The sequence below is a fragment of the Camelus dromedarius genome, chromosome 14 (genome assembly GCF_036321535.1).
Source record: "Camelus dromedarius isolate mCamDro1 chromosome 14, mCamDro1.pat, whole genome shotgun sequence".
Classification (NCBI taxonomy): Eukaryota; Metazoa; Chordata; class Mammalia; order Artiodactyla; family Camelidae; genus Camelus; species Camelus dromedarius.
In genome coordinates, this window is record NC_087449.1 from 9,748,835 (window position 1) to 9,765,431 (window position 16,597).

At 36.5% G+C, this 16,597-nt stretch overlaps 1 protein-coding gene across 18 annotated transcripts in view; it reads right to left on the reverse strand.

The window, feature by feature from the left end:
* Positions 1-4,795: 4,795 nt before the first annotated feature.
* ADGRL2 (adhesion G protein-coupled receptor L2) overlaps positions 4,796-16,597 on the reverse strand; it is a 456,641-nt gene continuing 444,839 nt past the window's right edge. For 9 of the 18 annotated variants that reach the window (XM_064493400.1, XM_064493401.1, XM_031465462.2 and 6 more), the window contains 5 exons: positions 15,774-15,942; positions 12,706-12,834; positions 12,060-12,156; positions 10,204-10,332; positions 4,796-6,830 (listed from right to left, as the gene is read on the reverse strand). In XM_064493400.1, the coding sequence (XP_064349470.1) occupies positions 6,076-6,830; positions 10,204-10,332; positions 12,060-12,156; positions 12,706-12,834; positions 15,774-15,942 (1,279 nt within the window). In that variant the 3' untranslated portion in view covers positions 4,796-6,075. Of the gene's footprint in view, positions 6,831-9,889; positions 9,972-10,203; positions 10,333-12,059; positions 12,157-12,705; positions 12,835-15,773; positions 15,943-16,597 lie in introns of those variants that run through there. The other 9 variants (XM_064493409.1, XM_064493408.1, XM_064493405.1 and 6 more) reach the window with 4 other exon arrangements.

Below are 16,597 nucleotides of genomic sequence, written 5' to 3' on the forward strand. Positions count from 1 at the left end.
ATGCCTGCCTCGGTGGACTACGTTTCCAACAACTTAACTCACAGGGACAGCTTGCCCTTCCGCGCTCCACACTGTAACTCCAGGGCTCTGGGCGCCACTTCTTTGGGAAGAAAAAAAAAAAAGGCCACGGTACTATTTGAGTTCAAACTCTTCTTTGTTCAGAGGAAAAGCTCTCTGTCCAAATGTTAAAGACAAAGCTAGACTATGAATTTGAAATGCCCTAAACACTGAAATACACACAAACGCACACACACATCATTTAACTTTACAACGAATATTAACTTTCAAAAGCGTTTAAGGGAACTGTAATATTTTGATTTTCACATGACTTTTTCATTATTGCTATGGCTCAGTTGTGAAGGAAAATTAAAAGCATATATGTGAATATATTATTTCTCATTTTTTTTGTGGCTGTTGATCACATTGATTGGCAAAACCAGTATTATTTTGTTGGTCAGGTGAGGACTAGACATTCAACATTCTGACCCAAAATCTTTTGATTTTGCTTTTCCTACAAAAACTCCCTCATGATGACCTTTTGTTTAAATTATTTCCAAAGGAGTAAATCAGCAACTTATCAACTTTACATCTGACTACCACCCAGCTAACAAGCCCGCTTCTGCTAAGAGGTAAACAATGACATTTTTACCAGGGCATCTTCTGAAACTTTGACTTATTTCAATTGACTTTACTTCATTTTCTTTTACTGCTCAATAAACTCAAAACACACAAACCAACAAACATTCTTTAACTACCAGCAGAGTCCATGAAGTACAAGAGATACTCTTGGAACTCTTGAGTGAAGCCAAAATGCTCAAACTCTGGAGCTAAACCTAGTGCAGGCGAGGCCACTCACCAGCTGTGAGACCTTGAGCAAATTATTTTGCTTCTTTTGCAAAAGTGGATAATGAGCACCCTTCTCAGAGGGCTGTTGAGAGGATTAAGTGCAATAAAGCATGTGGTATTTAGTGCAGAGCCTGGCATATATGAAGCACCTATTAAATGGTAGGTGGTAGCACTTCTTATTCTTGTTGCAATATTAGCAAAATTATTAAGTGGGATAAAATAATTTAGTCAGAGATACTGTTAAAAATTAGGCAACAATTCTTGTTTTGTAGCTCCTTTATTACAGTGTTAAAATTTTTTACTGTGTGTTATTGCTGTTTTGGTTAAAAGCCATCTGTTTATTAAGATTGATACTTCAGCAGAGAAACGTAAATAGATCTTTCATCTAATCGGTATTTCTGATACTTATTGTTGTTCCTGGGTGTTCTGTATAGTAGCTGTCAGCCTTTCTAAGAAAAGATCAGAAAGAGCAGCCGTTTTTTGCCTGATCAAATCAGACAAGAAGGCCATGTTTCTGTGACTGCCAAAATGCTTTTTTAAAAAGCTTAGCTCTGATACACGATTTAAAAATGCTAATGAAAAACATATTCAGAAAACTATTCAAAAATTGATCATTCATCACTAGTCTCTTATGCTCACCCAGCATCAGTTTACTTAAGATTAACTGTGCCTTTTAAACATTTCTAAGGGCTTCAATAAGCAAAGAGAAGAGAAATGTGTGAGATTCATGGGGCAATTTTTTTCCATAGTAAAGTTAGCTCAATTGTGTTGGGTTACCTGTTTTGTTCTTATTTCATAGTGATTTATAATGTTAAATGCCAGCATACCTAAGAGCATTTCACAATGCATTGACTCAGAAAAAATTTACAAGTTAAAACAATAGGCTTTGAAAATCAAACTGACCTCTGAAGACTTCTTTCTGAGAAGCTGTACACTCAGTAAACAGTAATGCCATCAGGAAAGGGATGAAGACTCCAGAGAAGCCTTGTTTAGAAATGAGGGGTGGTCTATTGCCAATATTTGAAAAATGCTTATAGTACATTTTATTAGCCTAATTACATGGTGCACTTACAGCTTATTATTAATGCCCTCTGACAGAGATACATCATCCTGGCCTTGAAAGCTCAGTGCCCATCGTGCCTTGAAATGAACTTAGATAACGTCCAGGAATTTCCATTAGTTCCCATACATTTTGGAACAAAGCACCAGTAATGTGCACGAAGGACAGTTTGGTTAAAATGTGACATCCTTAAACATTCACGTTTTTCTGCTTGGTGCAGTTAGCTAACACAATGTGTTTCTATGATCATTTGGAGAAACACTCAGTGACATAAGAGAAAATTCGCACTTCGTATCATGCAAATGATAAGTAAGACTGTCATAAATTAATCTCCAAACCCACTACTATTCACTCATCCTTTAGCACTAGTGCTTCCAGTCTGCCCATCCGTGCTATTTAAGGACTACTCAGAGTCAAGGTGATGCTCGCCAGCGGGAGGCATGTGATAACGGCATTTTCAGCAAAAGGCACACTAATTTTATTACCTAGACAAGCAGTCCTCATCTATATTCAACATGTCAGTAGCTTTTCATACTGACGTCTGAGATGTAATGCAACAATTTCATGGGAAGACAAATATGTGGAGCCGGGGATCACGTGAACTCTGGGTGCTAAGTTTTATTTGTGAAGTACTGCAGGGATTACTGTCTTTAAAGGAAATTTCAGTATCAATAAAATATGAAGAGCTGTTTTCATTTCAGAAATTCAACTTGTATGCATTCTTTCAAGATTTTTTACTTCGAAGGGTAGAACTTCAATACAAATTTTAGTGAGTTTTTTTTTTTTTTTTTTTTTTTTTACAAAACACTGTCCCACGAGAATGTCTTAAAGGTCAGTTTTAAGCCTGAGGTTCAAAGTTGAACTGATGGAAAATTACACCTTCTCCTTCCTCATTTAAGTAAATACATAAAGCAGGCATCCTGAGTACAGCCCTGTAACAAGTGCAAGTGAATTTTTCTTTTGATACTGGGCAGTGAATTTGTGCATGACGCTTCTTTTCTTCTAGGGGAAAGGATAGTGACGGTGATTTTTCTGACAAGTAATTGTCGCTACTGTTTTTCTGGTTAAAATATTATGTGTAACCACTCGCAGGTGAATGTGGATGAGTTGGAGCTGATGACATATTTAAGTGATTTATGGCATCTTATAGATTCTCTTCCACATAAATGATTTTAAAAGCCTGTAACATGAATGTATACAGATGTATAAGCTATAATTTTTTCTATGGGTGAACAGAACAAAAACAAGGGTGTATTTCAAAATGAAATAAATAAAAGAGATCAATCTGGACTACCACATATTAAGCCACATCTAAAATAAATAGAAACAACCATTCCTTATTATTAACAGACCACTTGAGTACCCGAGAAAAGGTACAATTAGGTGACTTTACAGAAGTTCACAGTTGTGACTATCACAAAGAGAAATAATTAAGGAGGTGGAAATTGTACATCCAGGTGAAGTCTGGGCAGACTCAAAGAAACCACTGGGCTAAGAGAGTAATGCATTAGTCAATAGATTAATAATTTCAAACCGAAGAAATTAATGTGTGCTGGGGAATCCTGGATAGAATTTAAGGCAACATTTATTTATTTTTAAAAAGAAATCTGTTTTAAAAATGGTTCTTCTTTTGGTGGCAAAGAAGAATGACAACTTCCAAATTGTACCTTTCAATATAGGACTCCTACATTACTTTTTCTGAAGAGAACATTAACCATTTAGGTGCCATGTACTTACACACTTGTTCACATCATACCACTTTTAAGAACAGCCTCAAGAGAAGGAAAGAGCAGCACAAACTGAATAATCAATGCTGGTTGTTTTTTTTTTGAGGGGGGGGTGCAATTCATCACTGTATCAGCTTAACCCTAGTCAGCTTATGTACCTACTGGGAAATACATGTCACACAACACTGTATAGTTTCAGGCTTTTATAGGAAAAAAATGTATAACAAAATAGAAAATTAAAATGCTTGATAGACAATGCCCCCTTCTAGCAAACAAAGTTTTGTGAATTCCTAAAGAATTTTAGCCACGGAAGTATGAATACCCTTCTCATAGGATTGTGAAATCTGTTTGACTATTGATATAATTTCTTCCAGTCAATCTCCAACTTGTTAGGTATTAACTGGATGTGAAGAGGTTCCTCTGTTGTCACCCAGTAACTGATGTTTTATTACATTGTGTCTACCTTACTGTATCTGTATCTCTATACACACACACACACACTTAAAAATGCTTTTCTTACTGCTCCTTTTAAATTAACAGGCATGACTAAGTGTGTCCACAGGAAATAACGTGATTTCTAACTTGGTGGAAGCGCTTGAGAGAACCAATAAACTTTAGAAGAATTTGGTATAAATGCTGATGATGGAGACGGAAAAATCTACTTGCTGAGATTCAATTATATGATTTTTGAACCTTTCCATGATAACAAACATTGTCATTCGCAGCTGCCTGTAGGGATACTTAATAATTCTCAAACTGTAAAAGTATGTTTTAGGAGTTTCTTCTCAATATTGTTGAAAACCCCTCCTTTTTTTTTTTATGAGGTGCAAATTTGACAGGAGAATTTCCAACCTGTCTTCTTTTTCCATTTTATTTGTTTCGGTCTGGTACAATGCAACCAACATAAATATGTTCCATGTATCTCCGTGTTGAAACTTATCTGCCTGATTTTGCACAAGGGTAATGGGTAATTAGAATACAAATATATTACATTCCTTTCAGCATACAGAACCATCAGGCAACTGAACTATAGTCGTTCACATATCTGTGGGTTAGACCGTGAAGGGACCTAAATGCACCTGGCGGGGGAGGGGGTGTATGTGGCAAAGGACCCGTGTGTTAAAGCCAACTGTGTATCATACAGAAACGTGCACGTGTTAACTACTTGAAAAAATTCACATTTATTTACTGTCAAACCGTGTTAAACTTTACACTGGATATTAGTGATGGGCTCATTATTAACAGGTTTACACAAAGGGATGAAAAGAAAAGCAGAATTTTGCTGAAACAATTTACATTTCATTAGAACTTTATCATAAAATAAATTAATTACTAAATATAGGCAGAAGGAATATGGAAGAGTAATATTTATGTTTTACTTTATTTTTAAAAAAAGAATAGGCACCTTTTGTTCACTAGAAAGTTTGTGAGAAGTGCCCAGTGCCCTCTCTGCCCCTGTTCAAGAACAAACAGGGGGGCGACACGCAACCTTTTCTAGATCTCACCACACTTGTGCAAGGCATGGCATAACTGGCTTCAGACTTTTTTCCCCATAAAACACGTTCTTTTGGCAATAAGAAATTTAAATGTAAGAATAAGGACTAACTTGTCAAAGCAGAACACTGTATACAGTGGGAAATAAGTGAAAATGGGTAGAACTTACCATGACAAAGTGTAAGAAAAAAACATTTCATAACATATGTGCAACCAAGAGCTTTTCACAATATTTTCTTCAAACTCTTTAAAATTATTTTAATGACAATTATATTTCAGTTGGACACAAATGTATTTATTTTACCCTAGCAATAGAACAAAATATAATTTCTTTAGCCATTTTTCATGAGAATAGTTCATTGTACAGTTGAGGAAACATATGAAATAAGGCCTGTGGCTTGATTGCTAGTGGTTAAACATGTTTTCAATCTTTGCCTTAATGTAAAAGGTTTGCAGTAAACTGCAAACTGATGCAGAATCTCTCTCCTGCTTTTCCAAGTCTCGTCAGGAACAGTAAGGTACAGTAAATTTGTCCCACAGGATTTTAAAGCCTACGTGTTGTATATAATACAATGCAGGCCTACAAAAATGGTGCAGCCATATTTACAGATTTAGTTCACAAACTGCTGCGGTAACATGGCTGGATAGTTTCTGTTTTGCTTGTCTCACAATTTCTCTAAACAGCAGCAGAATCTTAAAATACCTGGTTGGCATGTCTTTTCTTTGTAACAAATAATTCATTTTAGTATACTCTGTGTATATACAAAGTTTTTGTCTGTTTTATAAAAATTCACAGAACGGCAAGGTTCAGTCATCTTTCTTACACTGGAGAACCACAGGTCAACAGGGCCACCTCTTCGAGCAGAGTCTGCGGGGAGCTGCGGCGGGCCGGCGGGTCCTTCTCCGGCAGCGCTTGCGTGGGGCCCTGGGAGTTCCTCGGCTGCACGGCTAAAGGCTTGTCACCAGCTGCATCTGTCCTTCCCTCACGTCTCCCTCCGGGACACACCCTTCTTTGTTGATGGGGATGATGTAGCCATCGCTGTTGCCCCTGCTGATCTGGTAGCACATCTGGAGCCGATGGCCGGCTCCCAGGTTCGGCATGCTCTTGTAGTAAATGTCCTCGTTCTCACTCCTCCTAGACGGAGACAGCTCTTCTTCCATGTCGGGGCTGCTCTCCTGATAGGGGGAGTCTCTGAGGTTGGGCATGCTCGTGTAGAGAGAGTCTCTATTGGGGGACTGGAGGTGGTCCTCGGCCTCGGCCGTCAGCTGGGAGACGTAGCTGTCAGTCCCCTCGGGCTTGGCTTTCTTCTGGGGTTGGTACAGGAGGGAGTGAGTCCGCTGAGGGATGAGCGGGGCCTCGAGCTCCTTGTGATGGGGCTCCAGCCCGGGGTGGTCGCCGTGCATCAAAGACGAGGCGTCGGCCACAATAGCGTCGTCTTCGCTGCTGCTCCCTCCAATCACAGGTTTGACGGGTAGTGTGAGCTCCAGGTTGTGAGCCTTGCTGCCGCCCCGCAGGTTGTTGTGCACTAATTCTGAAATGATCATCTTCTCAAAAGCCGTATCATTCAGACTTAGTCCACAGTCCACGACCTGCACGCTGTCATTATAGTCCCCCTTGCGCAGTGAGTAGCTGTTGTTAAAGTTACCATTTAGCGGTAGAGTATCCATGGCACTTGTATCCCTGGCATTGTTCAGTGAATGTCCTGAAACAGAAAGGGAGGGCCTCCGTTACTGCCTCTGTTCCCTCCTGGAGGAGCTTCACTTCTTTCGTACAAAACGTTTTAATGTCGTTCAGGACAAAGTTGCATTTGAAAGCTAACACTTGAAAAGTGCCAGGCTTTCCTGCATTCCCAACTGTCTGTCAACAATTGCAACCCCTCAGATAACAGGAACAAGTGTGAAAGAATAATACTGTTTTCTAGGGAGGGAAGATGGCATACAGAATGTTGCTTTATCAATTTCGGGGAGACAGCAGTGATTCATGGATTTTTGGTCAAATCTCTGACACTCTTACAAAGAAGACTTCACTCCATGCCCTTGCATAGTTAATGCAAAGCAATTCATTCGTGACGTTACATTTTAAAGTACAAGACTATGGTTTGTAAAAATAAAATTAACAGAATTTGTCCTAAACAACACTAAATTAAAAAGGAATAAGTCACATACAAAAACCGAAGGCAAATGTACAACATAAACCCACGTAACTGGCAAGCAACTCTTTAAACAACATTCTAACATTTCCTTTTTCTGGAGATGAAGTAAAAAAAGAATGAAAAATAATGGACAGACACAGAGAATTCATGTTAAACAAAGACAGCCATCTCTCACACTGACGGGACCAGGGGCCCACAAGCACCATCCAACAACACGATAGACAGCAGGTGGAATGACTCACTTTGGACAACTCACATCATGTCTGTCTGCTCAGGCTATCTGGCCTAAGAGTAGCTGATATATAAAAGAAAGTAAAATGATTTATTGTAACATGATGAAGAATTTTAAGCTTCTCAGCAACTTAGTCAGAGCAAGGGTTCAACAAATTAGATTACCAGCAATAGCAGCCTTTTACTTTTTCATTGAATATTTCTTATTATTTTGAACTTTTTTGTTTTGGTACTGATAATACTCTAACAGCAATGGCCCCAGGCTCCTAATGGTCAAAGTCTGCCTGCAGCCCTGCAGTCTGCATCAGTCACAGTGACAGCACCGAATGAACCAGCAGAGTCTGCTGTACGAGACTGGCCCACAGACACCATGGGCATGGAGGTTAAACGCAGAAATGTTAGGAGATTTCTTAAGTATGGGTCACAGAAATTAAACCAAGAATAAATATTAACTGTGGAATGGGAAAAGGGTGTCAGCCTCAGCTAATATATTTTTATCTCTAAAGGAATGAAGGATTGGATACGTCTGCTGAAGATATGAAAAGAGGTTTAGGAGGAAAAAAAATATGGTAACATGCTCTCTTTGAATCAGAGTTGTATTTTTTTCTACAGACACATAAACATGTAAACTAAGACATCACAGTGCTTCTCAGGCAGATGAAAAAAAAAGTTTTAGAGAAAATTAAATGGTCTGTACCATGGAAAGTTAGGTTATTCATTCTCAAAATCCTAGAGAAAAATAAATCACTTGTCTACAGATAGGTCTGGAAAAAAAAAAGAATGAAATGATGTTATTGAAATGAAACTGACCACTGTGAGGCTGCTGCATTGTATGCAAGGCTTGGAGGAGTTTAGAAAAAAAATTAACTCTTGAAAAAATAGGAAATTTCTCTTTTTAGTGCTCACTCCACTCTTAAAGCTGCAGATTATCCTAGAAAACTCAATTTCATGACCAATAAGTATCTAATAATTGCTCAATAAATTGTCATTAGCAGATTAGCAATTGCTCAATAAATTGTTATGAGGAGAAAACAGAGGGGATCAGACTTACTGACTCATGTCATGTAAAAAATTCTGATCCAACTTCTACATTTGAAAAACTGACAACTCAATTTGCATCATGCTCCACGTGTAACAGAATGAAGCTATGATAATTATTTACAAGGCTTCGTTTAGCTTGGTTGACACGATTCGCTAGCTTTATGAATTCATGTGTGCCACAATCTTTATAAAGATCTGCTACTAGAAAACATCTGCTGTTTTAAATTGTAAGTGACACAGGGATCAGCTGCCAGCATTTGTTTCCTCTGTAGAGGTTCCATCTTGTCATTTGTCTTTCTTTTTACCACTGCTTAATAAATTTAAAGATATATACTGGATAACCCAAAAGGTGTTTTCTATGATATACTGCAGATTTAAGCACATCTTTGGCTGGTTTTGAAGAGGCAACTTTTTCTGCCCAAGTTCAGGTAATTCACTGAAGACTTTCCACAGCCTGTAGCAAGATTACTGTGGGAATGCAGAAATGATAAGTCAATTATTAAGCATTCTGGTTGACAGTACCTCAGGCTTCAAAGAGCAAATTATTTCAGCATTGCATGTACTTAAGTATGGACAGCATTTGCTACAGACCTCTATTACTGACAAAAGGCAGTACAGATAGATGTACTGTTTGAATTTGGTAACATGTGAGTTGCAAATTGTGAACCACTTGCCCGCTGAGTCTACTTCATGACTGCTAGTTATGTTTTAAGTGTGCCGGTTAAAAATCATGCTGAAAAAATTTACATTTGATAGGCAAAGTTAAGTTTTACTCCCATACTTGTCTCTCTGTAGGTTGCTAGAGGAAAGCATAAGGAAAGTAAGAAAAACAAGAGAATGAAAAGAGAAGCTGCAGTTACGTTAAAAAGGAATTTCAAGGACAAAAAAAAAAAAAAGGAAACAAAGTTCTGTGTTTAATTTAGCAGCAAATATCAATCACAAAGATTATATGCTAACAGTAATTATGCAATAACTTTCACCAAAATCTTGAAAATTCTGTTAATATTAAACATATATGCTTTTTTTTTTAAAAAAAAAAAAAAAGGCTATTAGAAAATACAGTAAAATACAGGATGGGTTAGTGACCATCTCTCCCCCTCCCCCAATAAAAATCTCCAGGTATAAACTAATATTAACTTTATTCTCAGATTTTTAAGAAAAAAGAAAAACTACCATAAAGCTGCACTATACTATAGTTTGATGACATTGATGACGCTGGATGCAGTTTTCTATACCTAGGCATCCAAATTATCTTCATTAAAGCTAATGCATGCCAGAAGGAAATCCGTCAGCAAGCTTTAGAATCAACTGAACAGTATATTACATAGATAGGATACCTCTAAATGATATAAATCTTGAAGATGGGCTCTCGGACCATGTGATGTCAGTCCTGTAATAATATATTAAGATTTATGCCACCTGTGTCAAAAACATGGATAATTATTGGTAAATACTATCATGACTGAAGTTCTACTATAATATAGTGCAGTTTTAGAAGCCTGGCATGGGCAATATCATAATCCTTTTTAACTGAGAAACTAAGGATGTAATAATAAATACATGGCAACTTGAGAATTCTAGAAAAAGGGCAAAGATCAGAGCTCTGTTTAGCAGCAAAGAAAGGCAGTTTTATTCGTAAGTATAAGCACACCTGGTGAGTTAAATACAGGAGCTGAAGGGGCATTACATACAACTGTTTCAGCGAGCAATGTGTTATAGGGGTTGTTAGTGCCGTGGGGTCGAAGAAGAGGGTTTGTTAGTAGGTAATTGCCAGTCATTCCTAAAGCAAAGAAACAGAAAAAAATACATCAGTTCTATTATTTTACTGTTACAGTAGCAGCAAAGAACTTTTTGTATTCATCAAGGGTAGTGAGTAAGTTGGCAGTGGAAAAAATCTGCTGGAATTTTCTGACTGTATTTGAACTACTAATTTGAAGGAGAAAGGGGAGAGGGAAGTTAAATTTCAGTAATTCACAGGTGCCTTCTACGTCCCCCAAGTAAACACCTGCTGAGGATGACATTTACTAATTTATACAGAATCCCTGTTAAACAAAAATGGCAATTAAATGCACAGAGAGCAACATCATGTTTCAAGACGTTACTGCTTCATATTAAACATCTAACCGCTGAGGCCCAGAAGAGGGAGTCTCAAAGTTTCAGAATTTACAGGTGTGGGATGATCCCTCACGAGAACATCTGTGTTAATAACAACTTTGATACAAGCAGGAGGAAAAACAACTTTCACAAACAGGTAGAAAGTATGACACATGGCACCAAGCTTCGCTTAGTAAACGCACGAGCACACATGCTGGGGGAGAAGAGAGACTGTGGGGAATGGATTATCAGCCCATTCACAGATTCTATGTATCAAGAATTTTCCTTCTGTAATCTTATTTGCCAGGTTTCAAAAATGAGTCAATGAATAATTCATTTCCTTTTTGATAGTCATCTTAACAGAATTAGGTAAAACAACAGAGCAATGGAATAAACACACATTTCACTTATTCTAATTGACAAATTACAAACCTTTCAATACTTATCAAACATATGCTTTGCATAGCTAATGTAATTTGACTAAAAATATTTTAAAATTCAAGTTGGTTTCAATGCCATAAATACTCTTTTTTTTTCAATTGTAAACCAGAATCTCGAATCTCATTAGAACAATGTCAACAATGAAAAATGTCTTTTATATTTCATTGTGATAAAATATAACATGTTATATTAATTACAACTCAGTACGTCAAAACTGAAATTACCTGGATAAATTACCTTTCCAAGAATATATGTAATAATATTCGATATTTTTTCACACCAAACTGAAATTTACTAAGCTTGTACTCAGGAATACATGTGTACACATGCACTTGTGCCCTTTTCTTGCTAAATTATTTTATTTGGCATCTTATTTTAAGTATAAATTACACTGATCATGTGATAAGTTTAAGGCTGTAATTATATGTACATTAAAAAATAATTCAAATATAACAAGTTACTTTGTAAATTCTCATGTATTTTAATTATTTGCTTATGAAGAGTTACTATAAATGTTTTTGACATTTACTTTTGAAAGAAATGTAAAATTGAAGAATTTTGCTAATAAGAACTTACACTCCAAAACTGGCACTGTTTAATGTGAATAGTAGTTATTCTAATTATATTAATGTTTTAAGGAGAAAACTTTCATAAAATGTCTCATTTGGAAAGGATAAATTTGTACTCACTTGGAAAACATTTTAATTTGTGGTAAAGTATGTTCTCAGTAATTACTTTTCCCAGCCTTACTCTGTTAATGTGAAATTTAAAAATCATACTTTTTGCATTACATTATGGAATAAAAAGAATTTATATGTACTTTAACAAAGGACAAAAGATGACTCAACAGGTTTAAGAGTTTGTGATATAAACCCATTTGAGAGAAAAATTCAGCATCTTCTCTGGAATTATTGCAAATTGGCAAAAGGAACAAAATTTATATTGTAAAGTCGAATTTTCCTAGTAACTGACCTTGATTAAGTGTTGAAGTGCTATTGATGTCACCTGAGATAAAAGAAGATTCAGATTGTTTTCTCACAGTGTCATTCCACATCCTTCTTATACGACTCTATTAACATAAAATAGCAAGACAGACGTTATGTTAGTTTTCCCACGCTTACCTTACATTAACGACACAAAAGATTTACCCTAAATATTCTGTGTAGGATTATCTCTTGACCTTTTAAAAAAAATGTGTTGATTCTGGCCTAAAACCAAGTAAGTCTACACTGCTCTGCTGCTTCTCTACTAAGGAGACTCTAATCTTCCAATCTTTAAAGAAGTTTTCATTTATTGTCTTTTTTAAAAGTGGAGATGATGGATCATCCAACAGATGTTTACCGAATGCCCATTGCGCCCTGCGCTACGTGAGCTTAGGACACCAAATGATTACGACATGCTTCTTAAAGAAGTGCACCTCTCACAAAAGGACTTGACACCTAAAGAAACACCTTGAAGAAATACTTAAGAAGAAATTAAAACCAAAACACTAAGCAGGCAAGCGTCTGCTACCTAGATCATTATAATGAGGAGACAATTAGTGCATCTGAGCAGCACATGTCTCAGAAGGCTTCCCATAAAGAAGGTTAATTAAAGATGCTGTCAGATTCCTGGTTACCTGGGTGCCAGAGGAGTACCGCGCGCTGGTTCTGGTGGTGGATGCCTTCACGGAGCTGTGCGGGCTCTCGGTTGGGAGGCCGCCGCAGCAGTACGAGTGTCGGAAGCACTTGCCATATTCTTTCCGTACCTGCGTTGAACAACCACGAAGTCGAGGGATTAATATAAACATACCCGCTTCTGCTCCAATTAAATGAGCAGTGGAGACACCGAAGAAGTTCCACTGACACTTTTCCGTGGAGATTGCAAAATTGAGTTCAACTGAAACTGCTGAACTAATGTGTATAAAATAGGTAACAAGTTCATGCTGTACAGCACAGGGAGCTATATTCAATACCTTCTACTAACTTACGGTGGAAAATAGTATGAAAACGAATATATGTATGTTCATGTGTGACTGAAGCACTGTGCTGTGCATCACAAAGTGACACAACATTGTAAACTGACTATACTTCAAAAATATATATATATATTATATATATATATATATAAAATATATATATATATATACACACACACCAAAAAAAAGCTGAAATGGTAGTCAGAAAAACACCTCTGATCACTAGACTGGCTAGTAGGATCTTAAAATGTGATATAATATATAGAAATGCTTTATGTCCTGTTGCTATTATTATGCAAATATTATTACCTAATCTAATGGTAATATTTTAAAAGCCTTATTCTAGCTATATCCTCAGTAACCCCAATTTTCTACTTCATGCTAAGAAAATGGGATACGAAATCTAGTATTTTTCTTGTTTAATTACATTTAACCACTCGTAATTCAGCCATTTAAGTTTTATACGCTTCGTGTCCTCTTAGGTAGGTCAGCATGTAAACGTCTTTTACGGGATTGCATAGCTTTGCGGGTAACCTCTTTATAACGACGAGGCTACTTTGGCACAAGAATAAAGAAAAAAAGTCCTTTGATACACATGCCATTAATTAGGATGGAATGTTTTCTTCATTTTCTGATGTGTCTAGCTCTACCATTTAGTGGGGAGAGTGTAAGACGCCTGTTCACTTCATTAGCACACAAGGGAACTATTTATGCAATTTCCATTCACATTAATGAGTTACTCATGTAATTTCCCTTTTCCCCTGAAGCTTGGATATATGAATAGATAGAAAAGTTGTTAGGCTGAAAAGAAAGTTTAAACTTTAAAAATGTGAAGCCCAAACAACTGTTAAATAACGCAGCCCCACCCAGAGAGGGGGGTCAGGAACTGGGAGGAGGGTGGGGACAGTGCTGGATTCCATGTGGCTCTGCTGGTGTATAAACATGCCAATGCTTTGTGGTGACTGAGAGCCACACTTTGAAATTAGAAGACAGAAGAAGGAAAAGTTGCATAAGAAAAAAAAAATTTTTTAATAGGTCACAAAAAACCCTCCAAGGCTTTTCCCCAACCTCTCACAGTTCTGTGCTCGACATCTGCTTGCAGAGACCGTAACTCTGTTGCTTATTCCTCGGGAAATTAGGGAATTAAAGTCACTAGATGACCTTTTAAATCTAAGTGCCCTTGCATTTTCATCCTCTTAGCTTTATTTAATTACACCTATCAGAACAAATAACAATGGGGCTGAACTTTCAAAGCATTTTCTTTGCCTAAATATGCTCACTCAAGCAGTGAGAACCATGATTTTAACTAAATCATCTTGTATCATATTCTTAACAATTCATCCTGGCAGCACCCAACAGGACACATCCAAGACGAAGGAGAATTTGTTCAAAAGCAGCACAACACAAGGACTCGAAAATGTAATTGTTAACTAAAAAATACAGCAAAATCTCCATTCAGTTAACATACAAACTCTATGAGGAAATGATGACCTCATCTTTTTTCTGCTAAGTTAATGCTTTGTCAGAAATTATGAATATGTGATCATCTGCATGTATATAAAATGCTCATCTATGTAAAAAAAAAAAACCAAATTACAAGGTTATATATACCTGTACAGAAATGATTATATGCATGTATACAAAATACTCATTTATGTAAAAAATAAAAACAAAGTAATTTTAAGGTTATACTTGTATAATGTTTAGAAAGTTAAATAAAGTTCAGTGTTATCAAATAATGCATCATACCTCACAAAACATTTCTGCGCATTTAATGGCTATTAACTGCTCTGAAATGCTATATAACCAAGACAATGGCAATCAAAATGGTATCATATCCAAATGTCTTCCGGTATTGGTTTTGCCTAATGTCTATATTGCTGTGAATATACATTATCTGTCAGTATTGCACATTCCACTGTCATTATCTCAAAATTATAGCTTATTCAAAACTGATGGAAGTAACAACACTATCATCTTGTCAGGACTGAAAACATAATAGTTTTCACTTTCGCAATTCTATTTCTCTGTTCAATTTAGTGACCAGCTAGTAATGACAGAATAAAAAGACCACATTAGACATGCAGACAGGGAAAGGATGATACCTAGGGAAAGGCATGGACATTTTAAACTTAAATGGCAGCTAAGCTATTCTCTTAGGTTTATATCTTTTCGCACTAGATTAAAAATGTTCAGCTTAATTTCTGAATCATCTTTGCTGACTCCACTTAACATTAAGTAAGGACAAAATAATTAGATGGGAGATATTAAATGACTGGGTTTTAAGATCTTTCCAAAATTACTCAAAAGGCAACATTAATATTAACTTTCTGGGCATATCTTGTGCTTTTAAAATTTAGGTCATTTATCCTAATATTCAATTTCATTTTGAACCACTGCATTGCTTTTATTGAGCAAAGAGCAATATTATTTAATATTTTCTTTATCTTGCATACCCTTTGCACAAAGCATCTTGGTAGCCTCCAAAGGAGAAATCTTAACATAAGTATCTAGTTTACAACATTCCCAAATTGAGATTCAAAAGATGGGTGGTATGGACATCTTTTATATGTAAAACCTGAATTTCCTGACATGAATTACAATTAACTTATTATTAAAACATGATGCTATCAATAATATGCCAGCTGTAACTCACAATCTTCTCTACTATCTGTATTATTTTCAAATCAAAGAACAAGCAAGCAGAGCCCCTAAGTGTTTCCACTTACTTTCTTTTGGAGAGCACAGTGGAAGATGAAAATGAACACTCCCTGGAAAGCATTAAAGATGGTGAAGAGATACGCCATCACAATAGTCTCCTCATTAATAAAAAGCAACCCAAATGACCAGGTTAGGCCAAGAAGACACAGAAGAGCGAAAGCGCCAAGCACCCAAGACCTGAAAAAACAAGGTGAATTTTATTAACGGGCTCAATGGGAGAACCACACACATCACACTTAAATATTAACGTGTCAGGAGTAGCAGTAGACTTTCTCTATGTTCACATTCAAATTCAACAGCATTTTGGCTTTAACCTTTCATTGATTAAAGAAAGAACAATAGCATTTAGTACTGACGTCTCCAGTGGAAACAGCAACAGCAGGTATGACCTTTTCTTACTCAGAATAAACAAGGTATGAAAACTATATTAAAATACAAGGTGTAAAACATCCCCCGTGACTTTATTGTCTTTTATGTGCGTTTTGGTGAGAGACATTAAGGAGTCCTTAATTAGTTTACTCCTGTATTTTATTCCTGTGGTGCACTCATGACACTGAATAATGTGACACATACAGAAAGGTTAAATGGCAGATAATCACTTAACACCTCAACTTCAGATTCTAAGAAACTCATCTTAGGTGAACCTAAGGTTTATGGCTAAAGCATGAAGAAGCCTAGCTGAAATGGGACAAAAACATGAGAACAACTTCAAAATAAAATAATTTTGGAGAGATTTCATCATGAATAGCTTAAGGAGAAAAGAACTGTAGAAAATAGGACGGAATGAGGAGGATTTAAAGTCAGTGCATTCCATGTCTAACTAATGATCTTA